Consider the following 27,734-nt stretch of genomic DNA (forward strand, 5'->3'; position numbering starts at 1 on the left):
TCTTATTTGGACGAACTTAAAAAAAAATTGTAACGGGAACAAGAAATTGAACCACCAATGACGCAGTGTTTGTTTTGCGCCACAACGGTCAACGGCTACTCATTTTATCGTTTCATTTTGCTCACTAGGAAGTTTCTAAGAACCTTCAAGCCATGAATAGTACACTGGGAAACTTTTGAACATGTTTTGTATCGTCTGCAATAATATATTCAATGTATTTTACATAAAGTGAGGATCTAAGGTTATTTTTGATAGACTATCGGCTCGAAACAAAAAAAAAACTAGAAAAAGACCTGATAAAAATACAAAAGATAATTAATAGTAACAAGAAAACATGTAGTCGATGAGCAATATAATGAAAAAGTATATAGTTACTAACTAAAGTTAAAGCAGCGGCGATATCAATGTAGGAATTTGATGGTCCTAAATTTTCTTTTCATTCCTTATCATTAAGCTGTCAATTAATTTATTAGGTGTTCATAAATTATTTCTTAATTTTCTACTACAGATATTAAGTCTACAGAAAAGCTATTTGGTTCATCCGAATCCACGAACTCACACCTAACTTTGCTCCAAAATTAAGTGGCAATCGTTTACTTTCAAACCTATATTATCCCTACATTGATTTGGTATAGCTACAATTAAAGTGACACAGCTACAATTAAAGTGACACTTGTACACTTGTATATGAAAAAAATTGTGGATATACAATTTTTTTTTCTTCATTCACAATATCCTTAACTATTTTGTTCAGTATGCTGTATATGTATCGACAAATCCACTGTCCATTCAAGCTGCATGCGTATTTTCTCAAAAAATTTAGTTCGATATGCACCGATAACGTGAAAAAATATTCACTATCATATCCATGGAATAACGAAAGCTCATTAGAACGTGAGTGCATACGACTTAAATCCTTTCTCAAATGGTTGCTTTTAAATAAAAAAAAAAAGAAAGAAAAACATATTAATACTATAATTAAAACCATTGATTAGCATACCAAATTAAAATTGAAAAATTGCAAACACTTTAAATGTCTTTATAAATTATAATACATGACATTTTTAAAAATTTACGGAACATAGCTACATACTAAATTTTGTAGTAAATACATAATATACACGTGTATGGTGATACATTTCTTTCCATGTTTTTATAATACACGTTGATATAAATGTCTTTATAAATTATACTACATGACATTTTTAAAAATTTACGGAACGTAGCTACATACTAAATTTTTGTAGTAAATAGATCACATACACGTGTATGGTGATACGTTTCTTTCCATGTTTTTATAATACACGTTGATACTCAACTAATACTAGCCACCTAAATACAAACTCTTATTTGATAGCCTTTGCCCCTGACCGATACCAGCTTGATACAACTACTAGTTACGATTCGTAAATATGAAAACTGTAGCTATGTTTCATAACTATATTCTAAACTATAACTATTTACGAAGAAAAAAAAAACTTTTAGGCTTGAGCTACTAACAGTGGGGCCAAAATGTGGGAATATGGTGAGGATGAAAGTTGTAGAAAGCACTAGATAAGGTGAAAAAGAAGGGTAAAGTAGTTAAAAAAAAGAACAAATGCTCTGGTTCCATTACCATCTTATAAAGAAATATACTAATTTTTAGGATGGTAGATAAGGAATTGTTTTAGTGTCAAGCACAAGCATCCTCTCCATTAAGACAAAAATGAGATTCTTGTAACCTAAAAAGGGCTATCCCACTAATACTTTGTTGTCAGGGCAAGTTACACATTTACTTGGACGGTCAAAAATAATTATATTCGCTTAAACTATTATTTTGATGGATGGATATACAATTTTAAAGCAGTAAATAAAACGAAACGAGATATAGCTTCAATGGCAAATTCATAACCCATGAACTTCAAATCCCGACTCAGTCTCTCTACCTATGCTTCTAGTGATAAAATGAAGATACAGTAAAACTATGATGATGAAGGCAGCAAATTATTAAAGGAAGCACTATGATGAAGGCATTTTTATAAGTGTAATATATTATTCCTTATTACTTAAGAGACATTAATAAATGCATGCAATAGGATTAGCGTAAGATGTAACCTTTCGGCTATATGAAACTTTGCTTCAAAACTCTTCCAACTTTACCTTTTTAATACCACCATCAACGACCCAATTTAACCGTCCCCATTCATATATGTCTTTTGTCCTCAACCCCTAACTCTTTATAAACATTTATTCCCATTATAAAAAAGTTCATCCACTTCTTGATTTCCTTCATACCACCATCCTACTCCTCCGCCTTTGGTGGTTTCTAATATAATGGCGGCTGAGAAAGCAACTTATGGAGCCTCTGAAACCTACAACACCAGCGGTTACCACGAGGTGTGTGATGATGGTGAGACAAGGCAACAAGACCACAGCAAAGCTTCCAGGGCTGAGTACCGGCTTTTAGGCAAAGCGTTGGCACATAGAGCTGTGTTTGGTTCAGGCAGCAGACGAGGAAGAGCCAGAAAAGTCAGGAACATGAATGATCTTAAGGCATTGCCCAGCAGGCTAAGCAAAGTTTCTTTAGCTGATGAAGATCAAAATTACTAGAATGTTTCATTTCATCATGTTATGGCATCACAAGTGCCAGTCTAAACAGTAGTATCACATCCTATAGGTAGGCTTGTAAATGTTGTTTGAACCGAATACATGTATTAAATCGTAATATATACTACATAAGCTTAGAATAGATATCCAACTAGTGGAATGTAGACCTGCGTTTTTGTACATTAGTCAACTTGTACCATCGAAAATTTATCGAAACAAACACAAAATGCCATTATCACAGGATGAAGGGGAGAAAGAAAAGAGAAGAATCACATGTATCTAGCAGCAATTGGATTTTAACTAAATATCAATATTATATCATCTAACCTCGCTCTGTTTTCCCCTTGAGGCATGCGAATCATAGTGCTATATCATAAATGCTTCTTTTTCCTCTTCTTTTAGGAGTTGAGATTGTTAGAACAGAAATAAGAACGCTCCTTCTTTGATCCCTGAAAGGAGGACCTTCATTTGTTACAAAAAAAGAATGTAGGTCAGAAAGTGGTATTCCAGCATATTAAGAGTCGATTGTTTGGGTCGCGAAAGTTTAAAGGTATAAAGCATTTGCATTAAGAGAGGAGAAACTGTCGGTTATGAACAGAAGGAATGGTATATATTTCCCTACTTCATTCAAAGCGCCTAGCTCCATTTCACAACATTCCTGCTATAAAAAGCCAAGTCTATCTCCATTCAAATCTTCACCTTCCATCATTGGACAATCATTTGCATCATGGCCATACTGTCCACAACATGGAATGGAGAAACGTCTCCTCTTTCCATAAAAATCCAGTCCATCTCTGGATCCTCTCTCTTTTAACTTTGCCAAATTTATACACTCGTGAGGGCTGCAAGTGAAGCTTTGACCAATGCCTTCAGAATCCTCAACCTCTGCAAGAATCAGCGAGTCTGATGGGCTCTCATATGCAATAGCATTACCCGAATTGGATGCTGTAGGTAACCCCTTAATGCGAGATAAAACTGTAGAAACTTCATCACAAACAACATTGAGGCGTTCTTCGGTTTCAACTGATTCATTAATCAGTGTTGAAATCATGGACTGCAATAACTGAACTTTTCCCAAATGATCACTTGGTAGGGATAAGAGTGTGGGCTTAGCCACAGAGGATGTAAACTCACGCCAGCGCATGGGCAGATATCGGTCTGGAATGTGAAAACAATTATTTGTTGATAGAACACGAAGCACATGCCTGCAGAGAATACCAGTAAACTCAAAGTTATGGCAGCTACAGCTAATGAACTCATCATGCGGAACCCAGAGTACTTTGTAACCCCTTCCCATTTCCTTATGGTGTCTCACGACGAAATAACTTTCATCTACCATCAGTGATGCATATTGTGGTGCAAAAACAAGCTCCTCTTGTAGTTTTGAGAAGGCAAATGGTGTAAGAACATTAGCAGCATGAGATTCTATTGGTGAACCTGTTTTCAAGGGAACCTTTTTAACAATTCTCTGTACTTTATGTTTTGCTCCTGCTTGATCTTTAGCATCTACAACACGAACAACCTGCAGAATGTTAAGTTATCAGAAAAAGAATTGCAGAAGAATCAAATGAGTAATAATTAAACTTTTGAAGAAACAAAAGTTAAGTGAGAATCTCACACCTGCTCCACAAAATTACCAAGTATAGATTGAGCACTCAAAAACCTCTGTATAAAAGTATTTATAGTCTCCGACTGAAATGTACTCGTCATTCCAGCAAAAAAGAAAGATCTCAAAAAGGGCAGTGCCCAGTATGAACGTAAAGCATATAAACTGGCAATGTGTTTATTTCCATCCAGCTGGTAGGTTTCGATCATCTCATTCCATCCCACTTCGTATTCCTCAATCGAATGTAAATTGTAGAGGCGATGGAACTCAGCCTTCCAATTATCATATTGGGATCCAAGAAGTGTCGAAAACCATTCTGAAAACCTCGAAGTTATATTCCAAATGCAAAATGCATGTTTTACTCTTGGCATTTCAGTGGCAATGGCTTCTTTGAGCCACAAGTTTTGATCAGTCAACATGGTTGCTGGAGTCTTGCCATTCATGAAGCCCAAGAATGTCTAGCACAAATTTAAGAGAAACAAAGCAAAACAAAGGGATTCGTATTAGCATGGAGCCACAGGAATTGCAAGCTATGGATAGAAAGGCGCATCTCAAAGATATCTGCAATTGTTACAGCTAAGCTTGTAGCTTATTCATACCAGAATGGAACTGAGATGGCTTGCTAGACCTTATGCCCGTAACAAACATATGTACAAACAAAAGATGATAAGGAGAGGGGATAATTGGTAAAAAGATATAAGTAGTGAGTTTTGTATCATAAAACAGAAAAGAGGAAAATCAAAGAAAGATTACAAAGCCAAGGTGAAGAATCGTCATTGGGATAAGGCGAGTCAAGCAAATTATAAAGCTCAAGCCAACAAATGAATAATAATTTATCAAGCAAGAGATTTTCCAACTAGCTGCAGCATGCAACATCTTCTTCTTCTTTTTTTAATAAAGAAAATGATATATTCTTCTTTTAAGCTTGAAACATGTCGTAATATATCAGCTGCACAAAGCCTGTGCAACAACTAATTTATCCCTGCAAAATACTCATACTTTTTATGATTTGGGTACAGCCGAACGAACCCTCTTCTTCCTAACATTTCTAATGCCTCAGAAGTATTTGCCAACTTATATATGACCTTTTGTACTTCAACAATCAAACAACATATCTCAAATTTGGAATCTGATCTGATGTTAATACTTGCACACTAATTACAAAATTTAGTTCAATTATTTCCTCCATCACCAATTTATACAGTTATCTTAAATAGCTCCATAACATCTGAACTGATGAATAATCCTTTTTTCCTTCTTAACATATGAAGTAATAAGTAAGAGCAAGGAGAAAAACACATATTTTTTGCACTAGTTTCATCAGTATTTTCTGGGAACTCTCTCAGACTGCTATTGTTAGGCACCTGATAGGCATTTCAAGCACTTGAAGCATTTTGGGTCTGGAAAATTAAGCGGATTTAAAGAAAATTCAACACTTAATAAATGCAATTAGTATAACGGTACAGAAACAAGATTGCACAGCTTCATACCTTCAATGCCCAGGAGAACGACCGCATATTTTCATCCCGAAGAAGTATACAACCAAAGAAACAATGACTCCCATGGTTATCCACTCCAATCCATATCCCAAGAAGCATATCATAGGCATCCAAGCGGTGAGTAGTGTCAAATACTATGGCATCACCAAAATCCTCGTATAACCTCATTGATGAAGCATAAGACCAGGCAATATGCTCCAACCTGTTATTACAATCTATCTTGTAGTCGTATTTGAATTTCAGGTCTTTGTCTTTCATCTCCTTGCACATTTTGAGAAGGTCAATAGGGTCATTATCCTGGTCCACATTTCTAAAAGATTGTAGGAAGTGTCTGACATCGACCTCTGTGAAGGGTAAACAACCCAACTTAACTCCCTTCTCTAGCTCCATCAACCTCAGCATTTGCCGAACTGACATCCCAGCTTTCACAAACATGCAAATGCGACTCTTGTCATCAGGAGACATGGTGCAGTAGGCAGGAATAAGCTGCATCTCAGTTGACTTTAAAAGTTCATGGTTATGAACATTGCTGAAACCTGTAATCCGCCATTCAGGGACATTATGATCTGCTCTTTTAACAATTCTCATGAATGCCTGGCACCCACAACGTGATGATTTTCGATTCCTTTGCAGCTTGCCATCGTCTGAAGGCTTTAGTTGTGGATAGCCACCACGATGGCATGTAAAATCCCTTCTTGTAATGCCCCTACCAACTCCATCCTTCCCCCGAGTACGATGACGTCTAATTGAGAAGCCGCATTGCTTACCAAAGCTACAGTAAAATTCATATGCAGCGTCCTGTGATACAAACCTCTGACCAATGAAAGGAATAAGGTTCACAGACGTTTGTCGTTGTAAGATTGTATCCTCAGGCATTTCCTCAACAGTGCCAGTGTCATCCTGAGATGAATCTGTCCCATTTTCAAATGTTTCTTTTGCTATGTTTGTTATTTCGGGCATTTCCCAATTCTAGAAAAGTCGGATTATGGATATGATAATACCATCTTCACAAGCTATATATGCAGCCAGTAATGCAGAGCGAGCTGTATAAAACATCCAATGTTGCAGAGAGGAGAGGAAGACACAAAGAAAAGATATGGATCAGAAGGCAAAAGCACAAAACTGAAAACAAAAGAAGAAAAGAGTCTAGTGTCATGAAGGTTCTGAACCACTTAGATTATCATTGAAGTGCTAAAAATTAAGGCATGATCATCATGATTATTATCATGCAGCCTGTAAAAGGATATCTATTGTTGCAGGCTGAAAGCAGGCTTCAATTTATCAAATACTATGTGAAGAGCAACTATACCCTGTGTTACATGGATCCTTCATTTTCCTTGATATACCCAAATCTAAATGTACTTCACGAGGATTTTTCATAATACAATAAAAATAGTCATAAAGAAACTAAACATATCAATATGCTTATCCCTAATCAAATCTGAACATAGATAATACTCGGGGGAACTTGTAAACACTCCTTGTAGTAAACTCTTGATAGCATCTCTTGTAGTAAACATGTTAAAGAAGTTCTTTGTCATAACTACTACCCGTTCTATTTGAGACATGTATGACACCTGGTTCTTTGCATATGTTTGTTACTCCCTCGGTGACACTTTCTTTTCTAGCAAGTCTAAAGAAAATGACACATTTGTATATTTAGTAGTAACAAATTAACTTCAAAATGCTCATTTAACACTTGAGATAATTATAGCCTCACAAATATCTATGACTTATTTTAGACGACAAATTTTAAAATTCTTTCTTTCTTTCTTAAACTTCAAGCCACGTCAAATAACATCACATTAATTGGGACAGAGTGAGTATGTCTTACTAATCATTTGTTAATCATCAAAACATCTTCTTGTTAGCTTCGCACATAGCTCTCTCGTAGGCCCTTAAGGAGACAAAACAATTTGAAGAAGAACTGCCAAAATTTATCAATTCTACTAATTGTACTTTTTAGTAAATTAGTTCCTAAAGTAAAATAGAACATGAATACCATGAATGCTTTTACACTGGCGCAGTAAGCCATTTCAAGTCGCTCTATTAATAAACCAATATTTCAAATTCCAGAGAAGCATAGTACAATAAATTAGATATCAGATAAAGAAATTTTCACAAATAATCAACACACCACATAAAATGAGCCCGAATAGAGCAGAACAGTTACAGGAAATTAATATATCTCATTCCGTAGTTTGTGATTGTGGCATAGAACAATAGCTAGCACAGCCGGCCTGGCACATAAATCAGCTAACAAATTAAGCTTCAAATATCCACAAACTCTATCTACACAAGCTAAGAATAGAATAACAAGAATACCTTGGGTTGGAGAAGTCGCCGGAGAAGTCGAACACGAACGCCGGTGGAAACCACGGCGGAGCGGCACAGAACTGGCACAGATGGAGTTGCCGGGAATCGACTGAACAACTGTGAGATTTGAGTAAAGCCAGGTTTACCCCCGTAGTCCAGTTTAATATGTTAGGGCAAAAACGTAAATATTTATCCAAAAGGAATATTTTACTAGTAAAAATTATACAAAGGTATTTTAGGAAAAAGATTTAAATATCTTTTGGTATCTAAAGTTGGCACGAACTTAGCAAATAAGTGTTAAAATAACACATCGAGATCAGACATGAGGTGTCATCCGTAGGTTTAGCCTTCCTGCAATAGAGAAGAAGCATGAAAAATTAAGATGATTTTTTGAAGGTAATCGAGGTTGACACTAAATAGTCGTGAGATTAAATTATAGTACCACTTGATTTGTTGTTTGACTGGCAAGTTAAGGCTAACTTATTTTGGGATTACTAGCTAGCATCGGAATAAGTTATCCCTCCCCTTGGACGGTACAGTAATTTTGGGATAGCTCATCCCGGGACAAAGGTATCCTTTTAAACCTTTTTTATACATCATTTTTCACATTCATAAAATGGTATTTTTGTAAACAAATTATTTGTTCTTAAATTTTATGTGATGTATATTATTTTGAAAATAACAAACCAGACACTCAATAAAAAATAATTTCAGCACAACTTAACTCATCATAACTTGTATTCAAGCCAAACGATTCCTAGCTACTTGATTATCTAAGAATAGTGTAAGAGGTTGTTTAATAGAGTGTATTAATATAATGCAAAATAAAGTGTATTTGTAATGCTTGCAATAGCAATCATGTATTAGTTATGCTTACATTAATTATAAATAGATTATATTTATGCATTGTTTGATTTAATGCATTAAAAATAAAATGCATTGCATTAAGAAAATTATTTACAAAGATACACTTCACTATTAGAGTGGAATATATATATATATATATATATATATATATATAATTTTTAATTGAGTTAACGCATGCATCAAAAGCATTGCATTGTTAATGCTTAGAAATCCATGGTATTAGTCATACACACCTTAATGCACAATATAGTTTATAAATAGGTTGAAAAAGAGTACCAAACAAGGTACTAGTAATACACAAAGCTAATACATGCATTATTTTTTTAATACACTCTACCAAATGAATTTGTTTTAAAAAATTAGATATTTGGGATTAATTATAAGAATATTTACATTTTTATTAAATAGATAGAAGATAAGGTTATCTAGATTGTTGTTGTATATATAGCTAAAAAAGTATTTAGAATCATTCTTACACAAGTATAGTAATTTTGTAACCAACCAAAAACAAACCTAAATCAAAGAGTTTTCTTAAATAACAAAGTTCTCTTATTCAAAAATACACATCTTCTTTCTAATTCTCTTTTCAGTTGAATCTTTCGATCTTAATTAACGATCTTGGGTTAGTAGAAGGTCTCTCAATTATATTTTTTCTTCTGCTATTCTCTATAAGACATTAGGATTTGAATTGTGATGGATTTATTTTTTTTATAAATGACAAAAATGTCTCTCGTATTCATGAGTTTCAATTAACCATTAGAAATATATTTGAAAATGAATGCAACGACACAAGACTTATATGTGTGTGTGAGAAAGAATTTTTAATTTGAGGTGAATTATAACAAAGAACGCGCACTCGAATACTCTTAAGGTATGAATAGTTTTTAGACTTTTAATTTGAGGTGAATTATAACAAAGAACACGGACTCGAATACTCTTAAGGTTTGAATAGTTTTTTCTGGAAGGATTAAGGATAAAATCTCTCAAAATGGCAAGAGTAAATATCATTTGAATACTTTGTTATGTAGAATTATAAAGTATCAAACAATTAAATTAAATCATATTTATATTAATAAATTATTTATCGATCATTTATTGAATGATAAATAGTTAGGAATGAGACAGACTCTCATTAAAAGAGGTGAGAGCTCGATGACTTTCAAACTTGGCTTATATGGCGTAATCTAAGATAAACTTAACCCCGGTTATCCTTAAAAGTTCATTCTTCTACCTACTTGACATCAATGGTCTTTTATGATGAAAAATATCTTTTTTTAACGAAATTAAAAGATGACAGATGTATGTCGAATTTGAATTGACTAGATACTATTATTTCACATGACGCAACTCATGAATAGTACCAATTACTCACTCAAAATTTAATTGTTTGATAATCATTGAGATTAAATTTTTGAGATTTCACCTATATTAAAGGTTGAAATAATTGTGTTAACTAGATGTAAAATCAATTGGAATTAGTGGCTGCGATATTTTTATATTAATTATTTAATTGACATTTAATATTCAATATTTATATTAGAATCTAATAACTTTAAAAGTAGAACCTATTTATATTACACTACCACAATTTTCTTTTATGGAAGTATCAACTAGCTAAAATGTCTTGGGAAGTATGATTGGTGTTGGAGACCGGTGTTTTGTGGGCATGAGTGTCTTTGACCAAAATTAGTGGATTGACAAATCTTTTACGCTATCAATATATATCTGAATTAATCGGGCTATTTTTTTTATTTCATATTAATTGAATTTTATATGTTAAAATAATTGAATATTAATTAATTATTAATTTTAATATTAAATAATAAAGGATAAAATTAAAAATTTTAAAATAATCTTAAAAATTAAATATAAATTAATTTAAAAAATAAAAAATATATCAAAAATTAAATTAATATATAAAATGAAAGAAGTATATAGTAATATTTTGAGGTTAATTTTTATCAATGAAGATAAATTTAAATCATTTTTTTTATAGATGGAAGGAAAACAGAATTTAGATTATTTTCAATAGGCTAATGGCATTTTTATACTCAATTTAAAACCAAAATAAAATAAAATCGTTTCAAATCTAAATAATTTCTTTGTCATGTAGTTTTGACATAATGTTTGAAAAAATAAATAAATAAAAATTAATTTTATGGTTCTAAATTATAGTTATATCAAATATACTAACATAACTTTTAATTACGTGGTCTTAGACAAGTCACGTGTAAACTCAAATTAAAATCTTGCCAAAAAGGAGTATTTTTATTAAATTAAACGAAGTAGTTATTTTAGAACTTTACAACTATGTTCAATGAATATTCTAACTAATGTGCATGAAATTCTTATAGTCATATTTATTAATTTTATTAATTAAAAGTATTAATCATCACTTTGGATACCCTTTTGGTGTAACTAGAATAATTGTGGACTTCTCTCATCATGGCCAACCAAAATTAATTATGATTACTTTTAAGGTGACAAGATCGATACCATCGAGGTTTGCACGACATAATAATAAATCCCTAGCATTATTATTTTTCTAAATTAATTTTAACACCATAGTACCAAATAGTCATAAAAATACCCTATTTAAATAATGCTGCAAATAAATAAATAAAATTAAAGTGTCATCGAGTACTGGGTTACCACCATTACAGAATCTAATCTGAAAAAAATAAATTAGCCCAATTACAGCTAAAGTACTGTTCCGTGTTACAGGTGTCTCACTTTTTTTTTTTTTGAAAAAAATAAATTGTTTGTAATAGTTTATTTAGAAAGCCTATTACAATATTACCATTTCACATTCCCAAATGTATTCTTGAATTTTTCTATATCCTCTTGGCAAGTTTACATTTTGCACTTTCATATAATATATATAGTCTACGATTACATATGGAAGAGTTCCGGCCGAGTTTCCGATGTTCCGATGACCGGAGATTGGAGATCATTAGCGGAAAGGGGTTCAACATCAACCAGGTAATTATTAGTAACGCGAATGTTCAACTGAACCTAATATTTTTTTTTAATTATCCAAAGATAAATATATGTATATGCAAATAAAAGGAATAATTATTTTTAAACCTATAATTTTGATGAAGTTCAAATAACACCCCTTAAATTAGGAAGCTAGGAACGCAAGCGGTTTATTTGAGTATCTACATGGTAAAAATAAGCTTATCTAAATGTTTGGTCCATTAAATATAATAAATGTTGTTTTTTCATGTTTTTATACTTTAAATTTTCTTAATGAAAATTCTGGCTGTTCACCTATACGGTATAGGTAAATCGGGCTCGGTCACCGGATCTGGCTGGGGTAACGAGCAAGGGAACGTGGCCGAGTCAGGTGGCAGCAGCGCCATCGTCGAATAAGCCATGGGGATTCAATGATCCAGAGATGAAGAGACGAAAGAGAATAGCTAAGTACAAAGTTTACACTATTGAAGGAAAGGTCAAAACTTCAATTAGAAATGGACTAAGATGGTTCAAAAATAAATGCTCTGAAATCATCCATGGATATTGATTCATTATCATTTCCGACTCTACTAACATAAGATGTTTTAAGCACTCCAACTTTATTAATACGAGATATTTTATGCATCGAATGTTTCGTCGTCTCTTCATTCGTTTGAGGAGGGTGGAAACATAGAGATGATTGGTCTAATTTCATATAGTACTTAGGGGATGGCTTTTTTTTTTTTTTTTTTTTGCAAATTGAAAATCTAATTTGTTTGCATGTTATTTAAAAATTGAGATTATTTTTTCCTTAGAAGTTTTAAGTCATTATTCCTCTAGTTAATGGTTTGCCAAATTTTATTGTTATGATTTTTTGATTATCAAATCTATGAAATTGATTTATCATTTTTCAAGATATATGGTAACTTTGATAGTAGATTTATAAAATTGAAGACCCAACTTGGGCCAAAATTTGGCAACGAATATGAGCAAAATAAGAGAGCAACAACAATTGTATCTTAAACAAAAAATTCTCTTAGATTTCGATACATATCCTTTAATTACGATGTAATCCATCGTAATTTCCTCAGCAATTTAGAACAAACATAATGAAAGAACATAAATAATTTGGATTTTCTTTCACTAGTTTCTTGATATTGAGAGAGAGAAAAATTCTGCTCCTTTTGGAACGAATTAACCGTAGATATCTAAGAGACATTAAAGCAAAAAAGGCAGTGATATTTCTACGTTAATTGTGAAATATTATACCTTTTGCTAAAAAAAAGAAGTAGTAAAATTAAATTTAAAGCATTACTACTACAAAATGAAGGAAATTGATTTGATGGTTACGATTACGCTCTGTTGATGCCTTGTATGTGTTTGATTAATTGCCTGAATCATTTTTGAAGTCTCATTTGTTCGTAAAATTGAGCAATGAAATTCTCTGCCTTTGCATCAATCATGTCATCTCCTCCAATGGCATCAAATACCTGATCAGGATCTTCTTGCTCTTCCTCTTCATCGTCGTCGTAGAGATCTTGTAGATTATTTGCTGAAGCATATTGACTCATGGTGCTAATGGAGGACGTTGACGGCGTTGGAGAGTACATTGAGGAAAATTGTTCACTGAATTCTACAGGCAGTGATGTAGTTTTTGCCGGTGGTGGTGGTTGAGTGTCACGAGGACTCGGTGGTGATTGGTTGTCTTGGAGATGTAAAGGCCTCATGGACCCTACCAGTTTTTTCCAATTTTCTCCCTTTGAATCAACAGGGGGCGCGGGTTCCTGTTGTAGTATGTATTCGAAATTTAAAATCAGTGAATTACGACTATATATGTGTCTACAATAATGAAATTTTCAAAGCATACCGGAGTAAATTTCTGTTGTTTTAGATCAAGGGAACGACGACGAAACTTGAGTGATGCAGCTCTGAGAAAGCCAAAAGCACCCTGTTTTTTCTTATGTTTGACAATAATGTCATCCATCGGAGTTCTTTTGTTGTTGTCAATGTTGTTGGTCGAGTTCATGACTATCTCTTCCGTCATCCTTTCCACCAAAACTATGGCTTCGCTCTGTTTGTCAACGAACAATGGTGGACGTAGTAATTAATTTGCCCTCCCTGCAATGCAGGTCGAGTTGTTTATAGAGACGTTGCGAAGAAATGAACCTTCTTTTGTTGTATATATATAGATGCTATAAAAAAGGGAAGGTAGAATTTGTAATGTTTGGTGTTTGATACTTTGTTAGAATAATTAGTTACGGTATAACTATATAACCAACCACCTCAGAATATTTGTGTGGTTTACAACTTAGCTAGGAATAAGTTGGAAAACAAAACTACTAAAATGTCTATTATAACCATAAGAAAAAAGATTATTATTGACTCATGTTTTGAAACAAAGTTATTTGCTTCGTTCCAAAGTATATAGTTTAAATTTATCATGTGCACCTTACCAAGACATTGAGTAGCAAACCCAATAGCAAGATCCACATAATTCAAATTCAAACGATCAATAAATCTATTCACAAACTTGTAATTGGAATTACAAAGTAATTTAAAAACTGAAAGGGAATTTAAGAACACACTAAGAAGAAAGGGATGAGAAGTTGAACTCAAAGAAATGGGATGAGAGAACTAGACATTTTCCTCAACAAAAGAAATTTTTGGATCATTGTTACGCATTGTATTGTATTGTATCGTTTCTATAGCTACAATATTTGTTTTGATTGTTACTTAAAATGTATTGTATTGTATTGTTAAATTTCGTTGTTACATAAATTAAACCCCTATTTATGGAACAACCAATTTGGTGTGTTCGCGTTGTTACTTAATTTCTTTTTTCAATTATATCTTTACATAATATTTCAAAATACAATTTTACTTTTTACTTTATTTATTTAAATCTAGTCAAACCTCCTACCCTAAAATAATTAAGGATATTTTAGTAAATTTATAAATTACATTACAGTACGATACAATCAAACCAAACAATTAAAATCTTATTAAACAACAATAAATAATACAGTCCAACCAAACATTGTCTCTACCAAACAATACAGTACAATAAAATAGAATAGAATACATTATGAAACAATAGGTAACAACGAACCAAACAAAGTGTAAATCACATATCACTACCTTTTTTTATGGAACCGTTTCATGTCCACTACTCAACCCAAATCTCAAATTAACCTGGCCTTATTGCTCATTCTCGGCCCAGTAATTTTTGGTAGCCCAATAACAACTTGTATGAATTAGTATCTATATTAGGCTGGACTTGGTTCATAACACATTGCGTTTAGCTTTGTGACATTACTAAAACTCAAGATCACTTATGTTGGATGAAAGAAGCAAAACGATTTATGACATCTTTAGCTTTCTCAAACTCAGGATTTTTTACAAAGAAGCAATGTTCTTCACCTTCAACTTCAAGAAACTCCAATTCACCATTCCATCCACTTTTCTTCACACCATCAACAAATGGAATCATAATTTCTCGAGGAACCAATACATCTTTCTCAGCTATAACCATAAACAACCGCGAGCAGCCTAGGCTCGATAGAGTTGGAACCTGTTCAGCAAGTGGATTAATCATTGGACTATCAATTGGCGAGTATTTATACTCCTTTTGACATATGGTGATCCAAATATGGTAAGCTGGATTATTCTCCATATCAAGACGATCATCTTGCATCAAAAAGTGGGGACACGCAAGAATACAACCCATGATTTTAACCTCTCCGTTTAAACTTTCTTTGCCAGCTCTCATAGCCATGTGGTAGGCTATGTTACCTGTTACAAAAATTACATAAGCGAGAGTTGCTCAAATAATAAGCAACTTTCACATTTAACCCTAAGGTTTAAAGTTCGAATCATCTAGGGATGAAAAAAGGTGAAAGGAATTCGAGTCACAAGAAAAGTGGGAGCTTCTAGAATGAAGTTAAAAAAAAGCACAAAAGGTATGAACTTATAAAGGTTAAAAAAATTACCTTAACTTCTTTTTTTTATGTATATTTATATAGATTTGGAACCTTTTTGTACAAAAGATTAGAGGTTACTTAGCCGTTCACAAGGGATTTAATATTCACCCTGAGGTTTCAAGTTTGAATCTCAAATTCTTTTTTTTAAATATATATATATTAAAAATGAAGACAATTTACTATAATGTCATTTGAATACAATAATCTTAAGATGTTATAATTAATCAAAAGTTAATTTTTGGGTTTTTCATTGGATATTCGGTATCAACACTGGAGCCCGAATAAATTCAGATTCATGTTGGAAAGTCACACATTGTCCGCTTCCTTAACAAAGGCATGTTCGTATTCAAGGAAGTTCGAACTCGAGATCTCAGGGTTAAGGCGACTCTATATCCAAGGAGATTCAAACTCGAAATCTCTTAATTAGGGATGAAAGAATACTTACCCTCCATTACAATCCTTATTGGTAATTAATCAAAAGTTACTAAATACAATAAATAACATTATTTCTATAACAAACTAAAAAATAAGACTGATAAATTAAAACAAAATATGTAGCATTACCTCCGGCGCTTTCTCCACCAATGAACACCCTGTTAAAATCAGCATAGCTAGTTAACCATGATTCTTTATAACTAGCATTACTAGATCCGTCATCATTTTCACTGTGATGACTGGCCACCCATTAAAGCCCAGTCCAACATCTTCGTACAATATTGACAAATCATTCTCTGGGGCTAATCTATACTCTAGTGAGACACAAATCACATTAGATTTAAACACCAAGTGATTCAGAAAATAATGTATGTCATTGAAAAAAGCAGATCCAATTACAAGTCCGCCACCGTCATAAAATACTAATACAGGAATTTTTACGTTACAAAAGACATTAGTATTTTTTGGAAGGTAGAGTCTAGCAGAAACGTGAGATGAGATGGTAATATCTTTCGAGGATATCCCGTAGCTGGTTCTTCCAACTATGGAGATCGACGAGTACCTCGTTGTCCTCTGAAGCCATGGCGGAAGAAAGAAAGATATTTTTTTTTGGTGAATCTTTTGTTTCCAATTTATCCTTTTTCGACCTACATGGCACTATCTTGTGAGCCCAACGATGGTTGAATTAATTTTTTTCAAACTAGTGTCACGTAGGCTAAAAAGCGTAGAAAATTACTTATAAAATAAGTTCAGGGGTAATAGGACTTAGTATAGTATAAATGTGTCTCTAAAATTTCGGTCATATATTGAGGGGTACTTGTGCATTTTCCTGAAATAAAATAGAAATTCCACTCAAGTATAGAGTTTTTTTTTTTGTGTGTGTGAAATTATACTATTTGCTTGCTTATTAATTGTAAATAATATGTTAAGCAATTAATAATTTATGTATTGTTATAATCTCTACATAACTAATACCACATAACTAAATTCTGCATAAATAAATCATGCATAACTAATATTAACTAATAACCAAATGGCTCCTAACTATATTATCATTTTTAAAATTTCATCACAAATTATTTATTCTTATAAAACTGAGCCATTTTTAAAAAAAAAAATATATTCAAATAGTTATATATTATTTGCAAAATCAATGGATTAACACAAGTTCAACTTAAAAAAAAGTGTTTTTTTTGTAATAGTATGTGGTAGTTCTTATATGAGATCTGATCTATGACATTATATAACTATTTATTTTGAGATATTATTTTATTTAGTGCACTTTGATTGTATTTCTCATGTAAATTAGCCTAGTAAGTTTTAGAAACTGAGGAACATAAACCATATTTAGAAAAACATAATATATAAATATATCTTTTAACTTGACTTCGTTTGATATCTATGGCATTCAACTTAGGGCATGCACAAATAAGCACTTCAAATTTTCTAAAGTTGAAGTAGATACACGCATACTGTAGGGAATAACAGACGTAGGAGCGACATAAAATGTCGCATATGACGTGAATTATATTGTCATGTAGGACGTCAAGTAGCACACAAGTGTCAACTTGTTCAATTTTATACTAGATTATATCTTTATTTGTAAACATCTAAAATTAAAGGACATAAATGATAGATATACCAAATTAAATGACATATTTATGTATTATGCCTTTAGAAAAATTATATTTATATTCTAAATATTTTTTGCACAAACTTTAACGATTTCAACTATAAATTATTTAAATAAAATAAATAGTTTTTTCACGACCAAACCATACTTAAAAGGGAAATGATTAAAAGCCCTTAAATTTGAACTTTGATATAAGAAATCTCATTAAAAATTATACATTCAAAAATAAAAATAAAAATTTAAAAAATATATCAACTTGAATATACAGGCTTTTGAAGCTATAATAGATCAATAAATGATGTCCATATAACTTTGAAATGATTTCTTTTTCTCCTTCAAATGTATTGGTACATGTGTGGCCATTATAATCCACAATTATTGACTTAGTGGTGAATTCATTGGGAATTACATAATTTTTTGTTGTTTCTTTTTAGAAAATTAAATATTTTATTACACTAGGTACAATTAAACTAAACTTGAAATTATTTTTGGTTGATAAAAATATTCTTAATTGTCCTCCTCTTCATGCTTCTATATAATAGAAATTTGTCCTTGGTCGTCCTTAACTTGACTCTTCTTTATAATAGAAAATATATATATTGTACAAAAAAGTTTAAAGTTATGACATGCTACTCTTGTCATTTATTTTTAAAATTGATTTCATTTTTACTTGTTATTTTTATCATATTAAGAAAAGATAATTATATTTTTTTTTCACATTTTATTCTTAGCGTTAAAAACTATTCTTCAACATTATTCAAGACATAATACTCCCAAATTTTATCAATAGTTATCTACTATTGACTTGACACACCCTTTAAGTAACAATAAGTTCAGGGGATTAATAGGATCTTAGTATAGTATAAGTGTGCCTCTGAGATTTCAGACATAGGTTGAGGGGATACTTGTGCATTATCCCTAAAATAAATATATTATATTTTGATTATTTAGAATTGAGAATGAATACGAAATTAAATATAAATACAAATTATTGGTATACAAAGAGATATTGTGAATACAAAATAAGCAAAATAAGATAAAAGCTTTGTTTTACACATCGTAATTAGGATGAATACATAATTAATTATATTTTAATTATTAAGAATTGAGAATGAATGAACAATTAAAAACTTCTATATGGCAATTGATTCATCAAGTTTCAATGATTCAAGAAGAGTCTTTTTGAATCATCCAAAAAGCGGCGACGAAAATCTGAAACTCGACAGGGAAATTGCCCGATTCCTAAATCAAAATCACAAAAAATTATTTAAAAGACAATAACATTGAAATACATAAATATTTGATGATTATATAACCAAATTGACGTTCTACCAAATCTAAAATATTAAAACTAAATCACAAGAAAATCAAAAAAAAAATATTTAAAAGACTTAAAAATCTGAAACACAAATATTTGATGATTATCTAACCAAATTCACATAAAATTAAAAAAATGGAAAATCCGTATATATAGAACCCGTAATCGATGTTTTTAAGAACAAAATCAACGTAAATATCACTAAATAATCGATATTACCTTTAACAATTGAGATATTTCTTGAGTTAAGTTAATATTTGTTAAAGAAATTAGGAAAACTATTCATAATTTGTATTTCTTGATATGCCAAGAAATTTGAAGAAAGAGAAAATATAAAATGATGGGGGAAAAGAAACGTGAACGATGCGGAAAAAGAAGATTAATGAATAGTTTTTTTTTTCTTTTTTCCTCTTTTTTATCTGATATTGGTTTAGAATTTGATTCAATGATGGACTGTTTTGGGGTAAAAAAAGGTAAAATAAATAATACAAAATATTGACGTTTTAAATAAACTTTTAAAGTATTGTTATTTTGACTAATTATTAGAGCCGTCAAAATGGTCTTAACCAATGGAACTAGCCCACCCAACCCGCTATTGGGGTACTGTTGGGATAGGATATTTCAAGTTCCTTTAACACTAGGGCTTATAAGCCTGACCCATATAAGCTCTTGACCGTTGAGGCTTGATCGAAGTGGGGCCGGGGTCACTCATGAGCCAAAACTTTTTATTTAATAAATAACTTACAATAATATCATTAAAACATAATCTAATTACTTAAATACTAAATATGTTTTAATATTATGAATTTTATCAGATTTTAGTACGTTCATGTACACGTATCACGAAATATATGAACTCAAGGTTATGTTCTAGATACACTTTATCCAAGTAGATTCGAACGTATCTAGGATGCAAGACAAATATCGTATTCTTGACTCCCTCTAATCTTGTTTGTCATTCTCTTATCTTGCTCACGTATCTAGTATGCGAGATAAATGTTAATTTCACTAGACTTTTTGTTAGTGTTATTAAAAAAACACTATTGTTTGTCATGAATATCTTCTCATTTTTTTGATGTCATAGAATTATAAGTTTGAAAAGAAAAAAAAAAAGAAAGGACTAGCTCGCCCTAATCCTCGACCCTGCTAAGGTCGAGTTGGGTTGAACATTTTCAGGCTCTCCTAAATGAAGGGCCAGTCTGCCCTAGCCCTTTCAAATTCCTTGACCCCCGAGGCTTAAAGCTGGATTGGTTTTCTTTTACAGCTCTATTAATTATGCTTAGTATTTTAACTAGATTGCGAATTTCCCAAAAAAGAAATTATCTCTTGATTTCTTAAATTGAACACCTATTATTGAACAATTATTGTTAATATATTGGATAACTATTATTAAATTAAAAAATATTAAACATCAATTAGTAAAAAAAATAATGTAATAAAATACTTATATAAATAATTATTTTCTTGATGAAAATATAAGTCAAACAATAAAAAGAATAAAAATAAACTGCAATAGAAAAAATAGCAAAGGACTAAAGTTGATTTCAACCCTTACTTTCCAAATTTAGATAATATACTATAGTTACTTAAAAAGGATACCTCACTTTCCAAACTTAGATAATATACTGTAGTTACTTAAAAAGGATACGTATCTATAATATTCATCGAAATGATAATTTATTCCGAATATAACACAAGATAGTTACGTAACTATGATAAATAAACTTGGATAGCATAATCTTCTTAACATTTCCCAAAATGTTCATAGCCAAGAACACTCACACACAACACTTTTTGATAAAATTAGCCATTCCCTTCATCAGATTTTTGGCTTTTTCAGTTTCAGTATCAAAAATCTGAAAGCAGTGATCTTCATCTTCAACATCAATCAATTCAATTTCGCCTTTCCATTCACTATTCTTCACTGCTTCAACATACTTAATCCCAATATTTCTCAGTTCATCTTTCTCTGCAACACAAACTATAATCTTTGAACAACCTAATGTTGATAAACTTTGAGATTTTTCAACAAAGGGGTTAATGTTTGGATCATCAACTCCCTTTTCAGCTGATGGGTTTACAAACCCCCAAATCTTACTGGGTAAACTGTCTTCTTTAAAATCATGTGACGTTAAAAAGAATGGAAAACAGAGTAATGAACCCAGGATTTTGATTCCACCATTTAGGGTTTCAGATCCAGATCTGAGAGTGATATTATGAGCTATGTTACCTCCGGCACTATCGCCTCCGATTAGTACCTTCTCGAAATCGCCATGGTTAACTAACCAAGGTTCCTTTTCGAACCCGGGTTTTGATTCAACATGGGATCCGACCCATTGAAGAGCTGCCCATGAATCTTCGTACGCTACCGGAAGTGGGTGTTCCGGGGCAAGACGGTATTCAACTGAAACGGCGATGACATTTGATTCGGCGACTATGCGGTTAAGGTAACGGTGGTCGAGGAAAGAGAAGGCGGATTCGAGACAGAATGCTCCGCCGTGATAGTAGACTAAGATTGGGAGTTTTTGATCGTTTGTGAGTTTTGGGAGGTAAATTCTAGCTTTGATCTGCGGCGAAATGTCGATATCTTTTGAGGAGACGCCGGTGTCAGGGTCCTCCGGCGACGCTGAAACAATCGGTGAACCGAACAACCGCTCAACTCGGCCGTTTTTGTAAACACGGATGAGATGAGGAAAATCGACTACCACCTCGTTATCGCCGGAATTCATGGTGTATTAGTGATAAAATAATTTTTGAGGTGCAAATTCAGCTACGACAAAGACTCTTGTCTCAACTGTTGTCATTTTATAATAATAAATAACCGACTCTATACTACAATGGAAACACGATATAATAATTTTTTATTAATAAGATAATATTTTTTAATTCTCCGTCTCACGTTTATTGATTATCTTATTAATAATGATAATCTAATAAAATTAACTTATTATTTATGATTACGCGGCTAAGTACGCTACGCAGCTGGCCGGCGTCTAATATTCTCGTCCTAATTCCCAAAAGAGGCCGTCAGTATTGACTGGTAAAAATAGAAAGGGAATAAAGAAAATAAAGTGAAATTAGTGATATAAATTATATTTATTTAAAATTAAAATTATGTTTACATAATATAATTTAAAATTTTTAAATTATAATTTTATTTGAAACGTGAGACCTCCCGAGTACAGTAAAAAAGAAGAAGAAATAAGCAAAAGATAATAATTTATGGAAGTACGCCTTTTCAATTAAGATTATTTGCCAAAAGTAGCATCATTTCTACAATTTCCTTGTTTGATTAGATTACCTCACTTTCTAAATTCTAATCCAAAATCCAATATAAAAGCTTCAAATTTTCATTTTTCAATATGTGATAATTAAACTCAAAACCTTTACTAATCAACTAATACTAATATTTTGCTCGTAAAAATACATGATATTTCTAAAAAAAAATTCCTAGTTAAAAAAATTACAGAAATTTCTACTCTATTTTTTTAATACAGCACTTTTACACAATGTATAAAAATGCGATATTTCAAAAAAGTTGTATTTATTGAGCGATATATCAAGACCTTAAGCTTTAAGATAAGTGTGTCTTGTATCAATAAATGTAATATATCGGGATATTGAGTGATATATTTAAAATTGAGACATGAAGTATCGAGACGTTAAGGTAATTTATTCGGAATCCTTAAATTTTATGAGATTTTTACAATTTGAAAAAAAAAATAAGAATATAGTGTAATTAGCTCTTACTATTTTGAAATTTGTGTAAAATATACCAACAAAAAATTAATTCATTGTTTCCTTTTCAAATCGATATCAAATTTTGTAGTGTATATACCAAAACAAGATCTAAATGGGTACTTATCCAAATGTTTGCCAAATATTTATCGATTATAAGTCGCAGAAGTAAGTAATTTTATAAAAAATTTCAACATGCTCTGAATTATCTTAGTGAAAATGAGATTTATTTTGCAATAAACATTCATCAGTAACAACTAATATAAAAAAGAAAATTAAAGCAAACAACAAAAAAGTTACAAACCCAACTCATGAGCGAAGCAAATTTTGTTTGTCACAACTCACAAGCCCTTTAGGTGTAAATTGTACTTTACTAGCGATTGATGAAAGCATCATAACACTTCATCATACGTTTAGCTTTTTCAGATTCAGATTTATATATCTGAAAAGAATGTCCTTCATCAATCTCAACAAACTGCAAATCTCCATCCCACCCGCTCTTCTTCACTTCTTCAACAAATCGACCCCCAATTTCTATAGGAATAACATAATCTTTTTTTCCCATACACAACAAAAGTCTCGAACAACCTAACCCTGATAACGATGGAGCCTTTTCACAAAGCGGGTTAATCAATGGACTATCAATTGGGGATAATAACCCGAACTCCAATGTCGGACAAATATTAACCCAAATCTTATAAGCCAAACCTTCTTCATCAATATCGACATCTCCAATTAAAAAATATGGATACGCACAAATCGATCCTATAATTTTCACCTCATTATTATTATTCAACGTTTCTTTGCCGGCCCTCATAGTCATATGATACACTATATTGCCACCAGCACTATCACCAACTAAAAATACTTTACTAAAATCACAAAAATTCGTTAACCATGAATCATTATTATTATTATTATTACTATTCGAATTTTCATCGGCATGTGATGCAATCCATTGAAGTGCGGTCCAACAATCTTCGTAAATAATCGGCACATCGACTTCAGGGGCTAAACGGTAATTTACCGAAACAGCAACGACGTTTAATTCGGAAGCTAAAGAGTTAACATAACGGTGAGTCCATGTAAAAAAAGCAGATTCAATGCAAAGTCCGCCGCCGTGGTAATATACTAAGACGGGGAGTTTTTGGCCGGCGGTGGTGTTTTCCGGGAGGTAGAGTCTGGCAGAGACGTGAGGTGAGATGGTGATGTCTTTGGAAAAAGCGCCGGCGGATGGATTTTCCGGCGACGGTGGAACGTAGAAGGAGCCGTGTACGTCATAGAAACGCTCAACGCGGCCGCTTTTGTATAACCGGAAGTAATCGTTGACTTCTTTGACTATTACATTGTCATCAGAAGCCATTGTAGTAGAGAAACTTTGTTTGGGAGAATTATTGGGCGTGAGAGTAATTCATTGATGAATGCTTGGTTTGGTATTTTATTGCTTTAAATTTTAGAAAGAAAAATAATATTTTATTGAATTATTAATTATTTTGACTTATAATACTTTATATAGTTTATAAATATATTAATTTTATTTTAACTAAATTAAAAATTTTAGTTTAAATTTTTAATTAAATTTAATTATTTAATTTTCAAAATATAAAAAATGTAACAAAAATTGAGAGTGAGAAAATATGTTAGATACAACTAATAATTGGAGTTTAATTATGGGTACAAAACTAGAAATAGAAAAATGACAAAAAAGTTAAGCTAAATTAGTATGGTGACTAATTGTTTGGTAGCAAAACGAGCATTTTGAAATTTCTGAAATATAGAATGATAGATGAAATTATTTCATAAAGACAAATATATAACGTCAGGCATGACTATTATGAATGGTGAATTATCAATCTTGCGAGGATAATGTCCTCATCAATATCTAACAATCTCAACCACTTTGTTATATTCAATATTTATCATTGTTATATTCAATATCTATCATATTATATTTATTTTTAAATATCAATGAGTAATAGTGTATCGTGAAAATAATGTGTATATTCAAAATATGTTTATATAATTACTTTTCTTTATATGTGCCTACGAGTGAGCTCCATCGATAATCAAATGATAGAATTCTTTATTAGTTTATGTAACAGAAAACTTCGATATAAATTACATTGCGTAGAACTAATTACCAAAGAATAATTTTTTTTTTTAAATAATGCTATATATCCTTTTTGTCATAGTTAATTTTTAACAATAAAGAGAAAACAACATGACCCAACTATAAATAATTAGAGCTTAGCTTTTATGGGGTACAAAGAATCAAAATGATTAAAAAATTGACGCATGATTGCTGATCATTTGTTTGATGGCAAAATATTTTAAATATAGGAGTAGTATCCTTTTTATATTTTGAATCAGGATCATGTGATCCAGTTATGTATTATTTTATACAATCAATTCAATAATTGAATTATTAAAGATATTTGTCAAATAAAGTTAGATAGCTGATTTGTCATTTTGTTGTCCATTCTCACTAGTTTATTGATCAAATAAATGATTCAAAATAGTATATCAATAAAGCCAAATATTTCACTAATATAAGAGTCAAATGTTTTAACGTGTAATGTGACACAAAATTTAAATATTATAAGACAATCAAAGTTAAACAGAGAAAAGAATTAGTAAATATTCACAGTTAAGAAAAGCCTATACTAGGATTTATATCATTAAGACGTTCAACTCGATTGTCTTTGTAAATTCGAAATATTAGATAAACATCAGCCACCAAATCATGTGATGAAGCCATATATAGAATTTGAAGAAATGGAGTATTACAAGGTAATTAACAAGTTAATTTTGGAATCATAGTGCATGTTTATATAATGGAAGTTGGTTGTTCTGTTTTTATTTGTCTTAAAGTGGTGATTAAAGAACCGGTTGAGCCAATAATCAAGATTCGTTTAAGCATGGCTTAAACACGGTCCACACTAATGATTATAAATAAGATGAAGCAACTATATTTTATTTATAAATAATGTGAGTATAATTTTTTTCATTCCCTCTGTTTGATCTCTTTTTTAATGTTTTTATGAATTTATGAAATTTTTAAGACGTTTCTTAAGAAAATATAATACTTTATAATTTCTATATAAGTATTAGCTAAGATTTAAGATGGAATATAATAGTCTCGAAGAATTTTAACTGGAATAGAAAATATCCGATAGAGTACTTCTACATTTTTAGTGATCATGAATAATTATTCAACTAATAATTATTATTTGATAAAGTTATTCTAGTCTTCGATAAAAATTAGAACTAAGAAAAAGAGTGACTTGACTGAGCATCCGAAAGGCCAATAATACTAGCTAAAAAAAGCTAATTTTTAGAAGCCATGATGCATACCCTAATACAAGTTTATGTTTGTTAGCTACTGGCTATGAAAGGTTATTATATTATTCATCTTTTAAGCCATTTGAGCAAGTTGCTATTCCAACATTCTTTATTCATTTCAGCTGAAGGAGAGTAGCCAGAATAATATCACAAAAATGAAATAACCATAAGTGTGAAAATGAAGATGTATAATATAATTGAATTTCTACACATATACATGCTCTTAATTAGTATATGTCATATATGTAAGTAGAGAAATATTTTTGTAAAAATTACTTAATTGATTACTTTTTAATGAATAATTACTAATTTTAGTGATACGTTAAATTTATTAATGAAAAATAAAGTGAATTATGCTTATGATATAAATGTATTGTAAGAAATTGACACAATACATTATAAGTATATTAAAATGTTTGATAAATATATTATTTATTAATAAAACCGCTATTCTATTAATTTTATTTTTTTATGTCCACATGTTTGCTTTAAAAGAAAGTAAGATCACCTCCAAAGTTTGAAAGCCAGCTGAAACTTGGATCACTGACTAATCTAATAATCTATCAAATATTAAAGAAGATAACTTGCGGGTAAGATACTGTATGTAAGACTGTCAGGCTCCGACTGAGGCTTTGAAGAAAGAGCTAGAGCTTCTCAAGAGTGAATCTTCGAGAGCAAAGACCGGAGAATAATAATAGTTAATTTGTCTCAATTAAGCTTAACTTTTATGTGTTTTATAAACGATTTTTTATAATAAGTGTTAAAGTTGTATCATAAAATATATTACAAGTGTCTAAGTATAATAAATATAAAATATTAAATATTTTTTTAATATAATATATTTACGTAATAAGTTCCTATTATTTTATGGTGATTTGGCCTTGAATTATTTAATGGTCAAAGTTAGTGAACTCTCTTTACTTTCTACTGGTGAGTTGTCTTTTCTTTCAAAAGTCTTTTAAATTTTATTTTTTTAAAAGAAGTTTGACGTTACTCATAACGTAACTATCATCATCATTATTTAAAAGTGAAAGATTTTTCTAATATTTTTTTAGTTTAAAAATGAATAATTCAATTTAACTTGAAACAGAATTTAATAAAAGAATAAAAAAAATTTAATTCTATAATTCTAAATTAAAATTATATCAATATATATTTTAATTTTATGATTTTTAAATATATTACATGAAATATTAAAATTAAAATATTACAAAAAAAATTATTCCTTTTAAATAGACTATAAAAAAATTAATTTTTATTTTATTTTTTAAACGAAGGACGTAATATTTTCCTTAACAGTTTTTAAGAATTATTTGTTCAAATCTCTCGTGTGTGTTTGTTCCACCAAAACTGTTAGCAACTTTGACCAAAATGATTCATTTAATATAGCCATGTGCACACGGTTCATTCTATCCACCATCACCATCACCATAACTATCATCATATCATATTTTTT

At 31.0% G+C, this 27,734-nt stretch overlaps 5 protein-coding genes, 1 long non-coding RNA gene and 1 pseudogene across 8 annotated transcripts; 1 reads left to right on the forward strand and 6 right to left on the reverse strand.

Annotated features, from left to right (window-relative positions):
- Positions 1-2,557: 2,557 nt before the first annotated feature.
- LOC101261361 (protein FAR1-RELATED SEQUENCE 11-like) lies at positions 2,558-8,231 on the reverse strand. Of its 3 annotated transcripts, none has more exons than XM_010328258.4 (5): positions 8,017-8,164; positions 5,683-6,734; positions 4,207-4,650; positions 3,209-4,108; positions 2,558-3,048 (listed from the first exon to the last, which is right to left on the reverse strand). In XM_010328258.4, exons 2-4 carry the CDS (start codon positions 6,649-6,651, stop codon positions 3,248-3,250), a joined length of 2,274 nt encoding a protein of 757 aa, XP_010326560.2. In that variant the 5' UTR covers positions 6,652-6,734; positions 8,017-8,164; the 3' UTR covers positions 2,558-3,048; positions 3,209-3,247. The 3 variants fall into 3 exon arrangements, with proteins under 3 accessions (XP_010326560.2, XP_069144833.1, XP_004247382.2); XM_069288732.1 differs by having other exon boundaries at positions 5,683-6,813; positions 8,017-8,131; XM_004247334.5 differs by having other exon boundaries at positions 2,558-4,108; positions 8,017-8,231.
- A 3,290-nt stretch (positions 8,232-11,521) lies between these two features.
- On the forward strand, positions 11,522-12,541 carry LOC101261064 (uncharacterized). Its single transcript, XM_004247333.5, has 2 exons — positions 11,522-11,856; positions 12,161-12,541. Exons 1-2 carry the CDS (start codon positions 11,773-11,775, stop codon positions 12,398-12,400), a joined length of 324 nt encoding a protein of 107 aa, XP_004247381.3. The 5' UTR covers positions 11,522-11,772; the 3' UTR covers positions 12,401-12,541.
- Positions 12,542-12,851: 310 nt separating this feature from the next.
- On the reverse strand, positions 12,852-14,001 carry LOC101260761 (uncharacterized). The gene is made up of 2 exons (XM_004247332.5): positions 13,700-14,001; positions 12,852-13,616 (listed from the first exon to the last, which is right to left on the reverse strand). The coding sequence occupies exons 1-2, from the start codon at positions 13,874-13,876 to the stop codon at positions 13,230-13,232; spliced, it is 564 nt and encodes a 187-aa protein (XP_004247380.1). The 5' UTR covers positions 13,877-14,001; the 3' UTR covers positions 12,852-13,229.
- A 1,049-nt stretch (positions 14,002-15,050) lies between these two features.
- Positions 15,051-18,243, reverse strand: LOC138338645 (hydrolase 3-like; annotated as a pseudogene).
- Positions 18,244-18,903: 660 nt separating this feature from the next.
- On the reverse strand, positions 18,904-19,680 carry LOC138338150 (uncharacterized). The gene is made up of 2 exons (XR_011211514.1): positions 19,418-19,680; positions 18,904-19,122 (listed from the first exon to the last, which is right to left on the reverse strand). It is a non-coding gene; the product is annotated as an uncharacterized lncRNA (long non-coding RNA).
- A 1,178-nt stretch (positions 19,681-20,858) lies between these two features.
- LOC101260268 (2-hydroxyisoflavanone dehydratase) lies at positions 20,859-22,131 on the reverse strand. Its single transcript, XM_004247330.5, has one exon. It carries the CDS (start codon positions 21,925-21,927, stop codon positions 20,977-20,979), a length of 951 nt encoding a protein of 316 aa, XP_004247378.2. The 5' UTR covers positions 21,928-22,131; the 3' UTR covers positions 20,859-20,976.
- A 1,010-nt stretch (positions 22,132-23,141) lies between these two features.
- LOC101259977 (2-hydroxyisoflavanone dehydratase-like) lies at positions 23,142-24,637 on the reverse strand. Its single transcript, XM_004247329.5, has one exon. It carries the CDS (start codon positions 24,297-24,299, stop codon positions 23,310-23,312), a length of 990 nt encoding a protein of 329 aa, XP_004247377.2. The 5' UTR covers positions 24,300-24,637; the 3' UTR covers positions 23,142-23,309.
- Positions 24,638-27,734: the final 3,097 nt, after the last annotated feature.

Source organism: Solanum lycopersicum, chromosome 9 (assembly GCF_036512215.1).
Source record: "Solanum lycopersicum chromosome 9, SLM_r2.1".
Lineage (NCBI taxonomy): Eukaryota > Viridiplantae > Streptophyta > Magnoliopsida > Solanales > Solanaceae > Solanum > Solanum lycopersicum.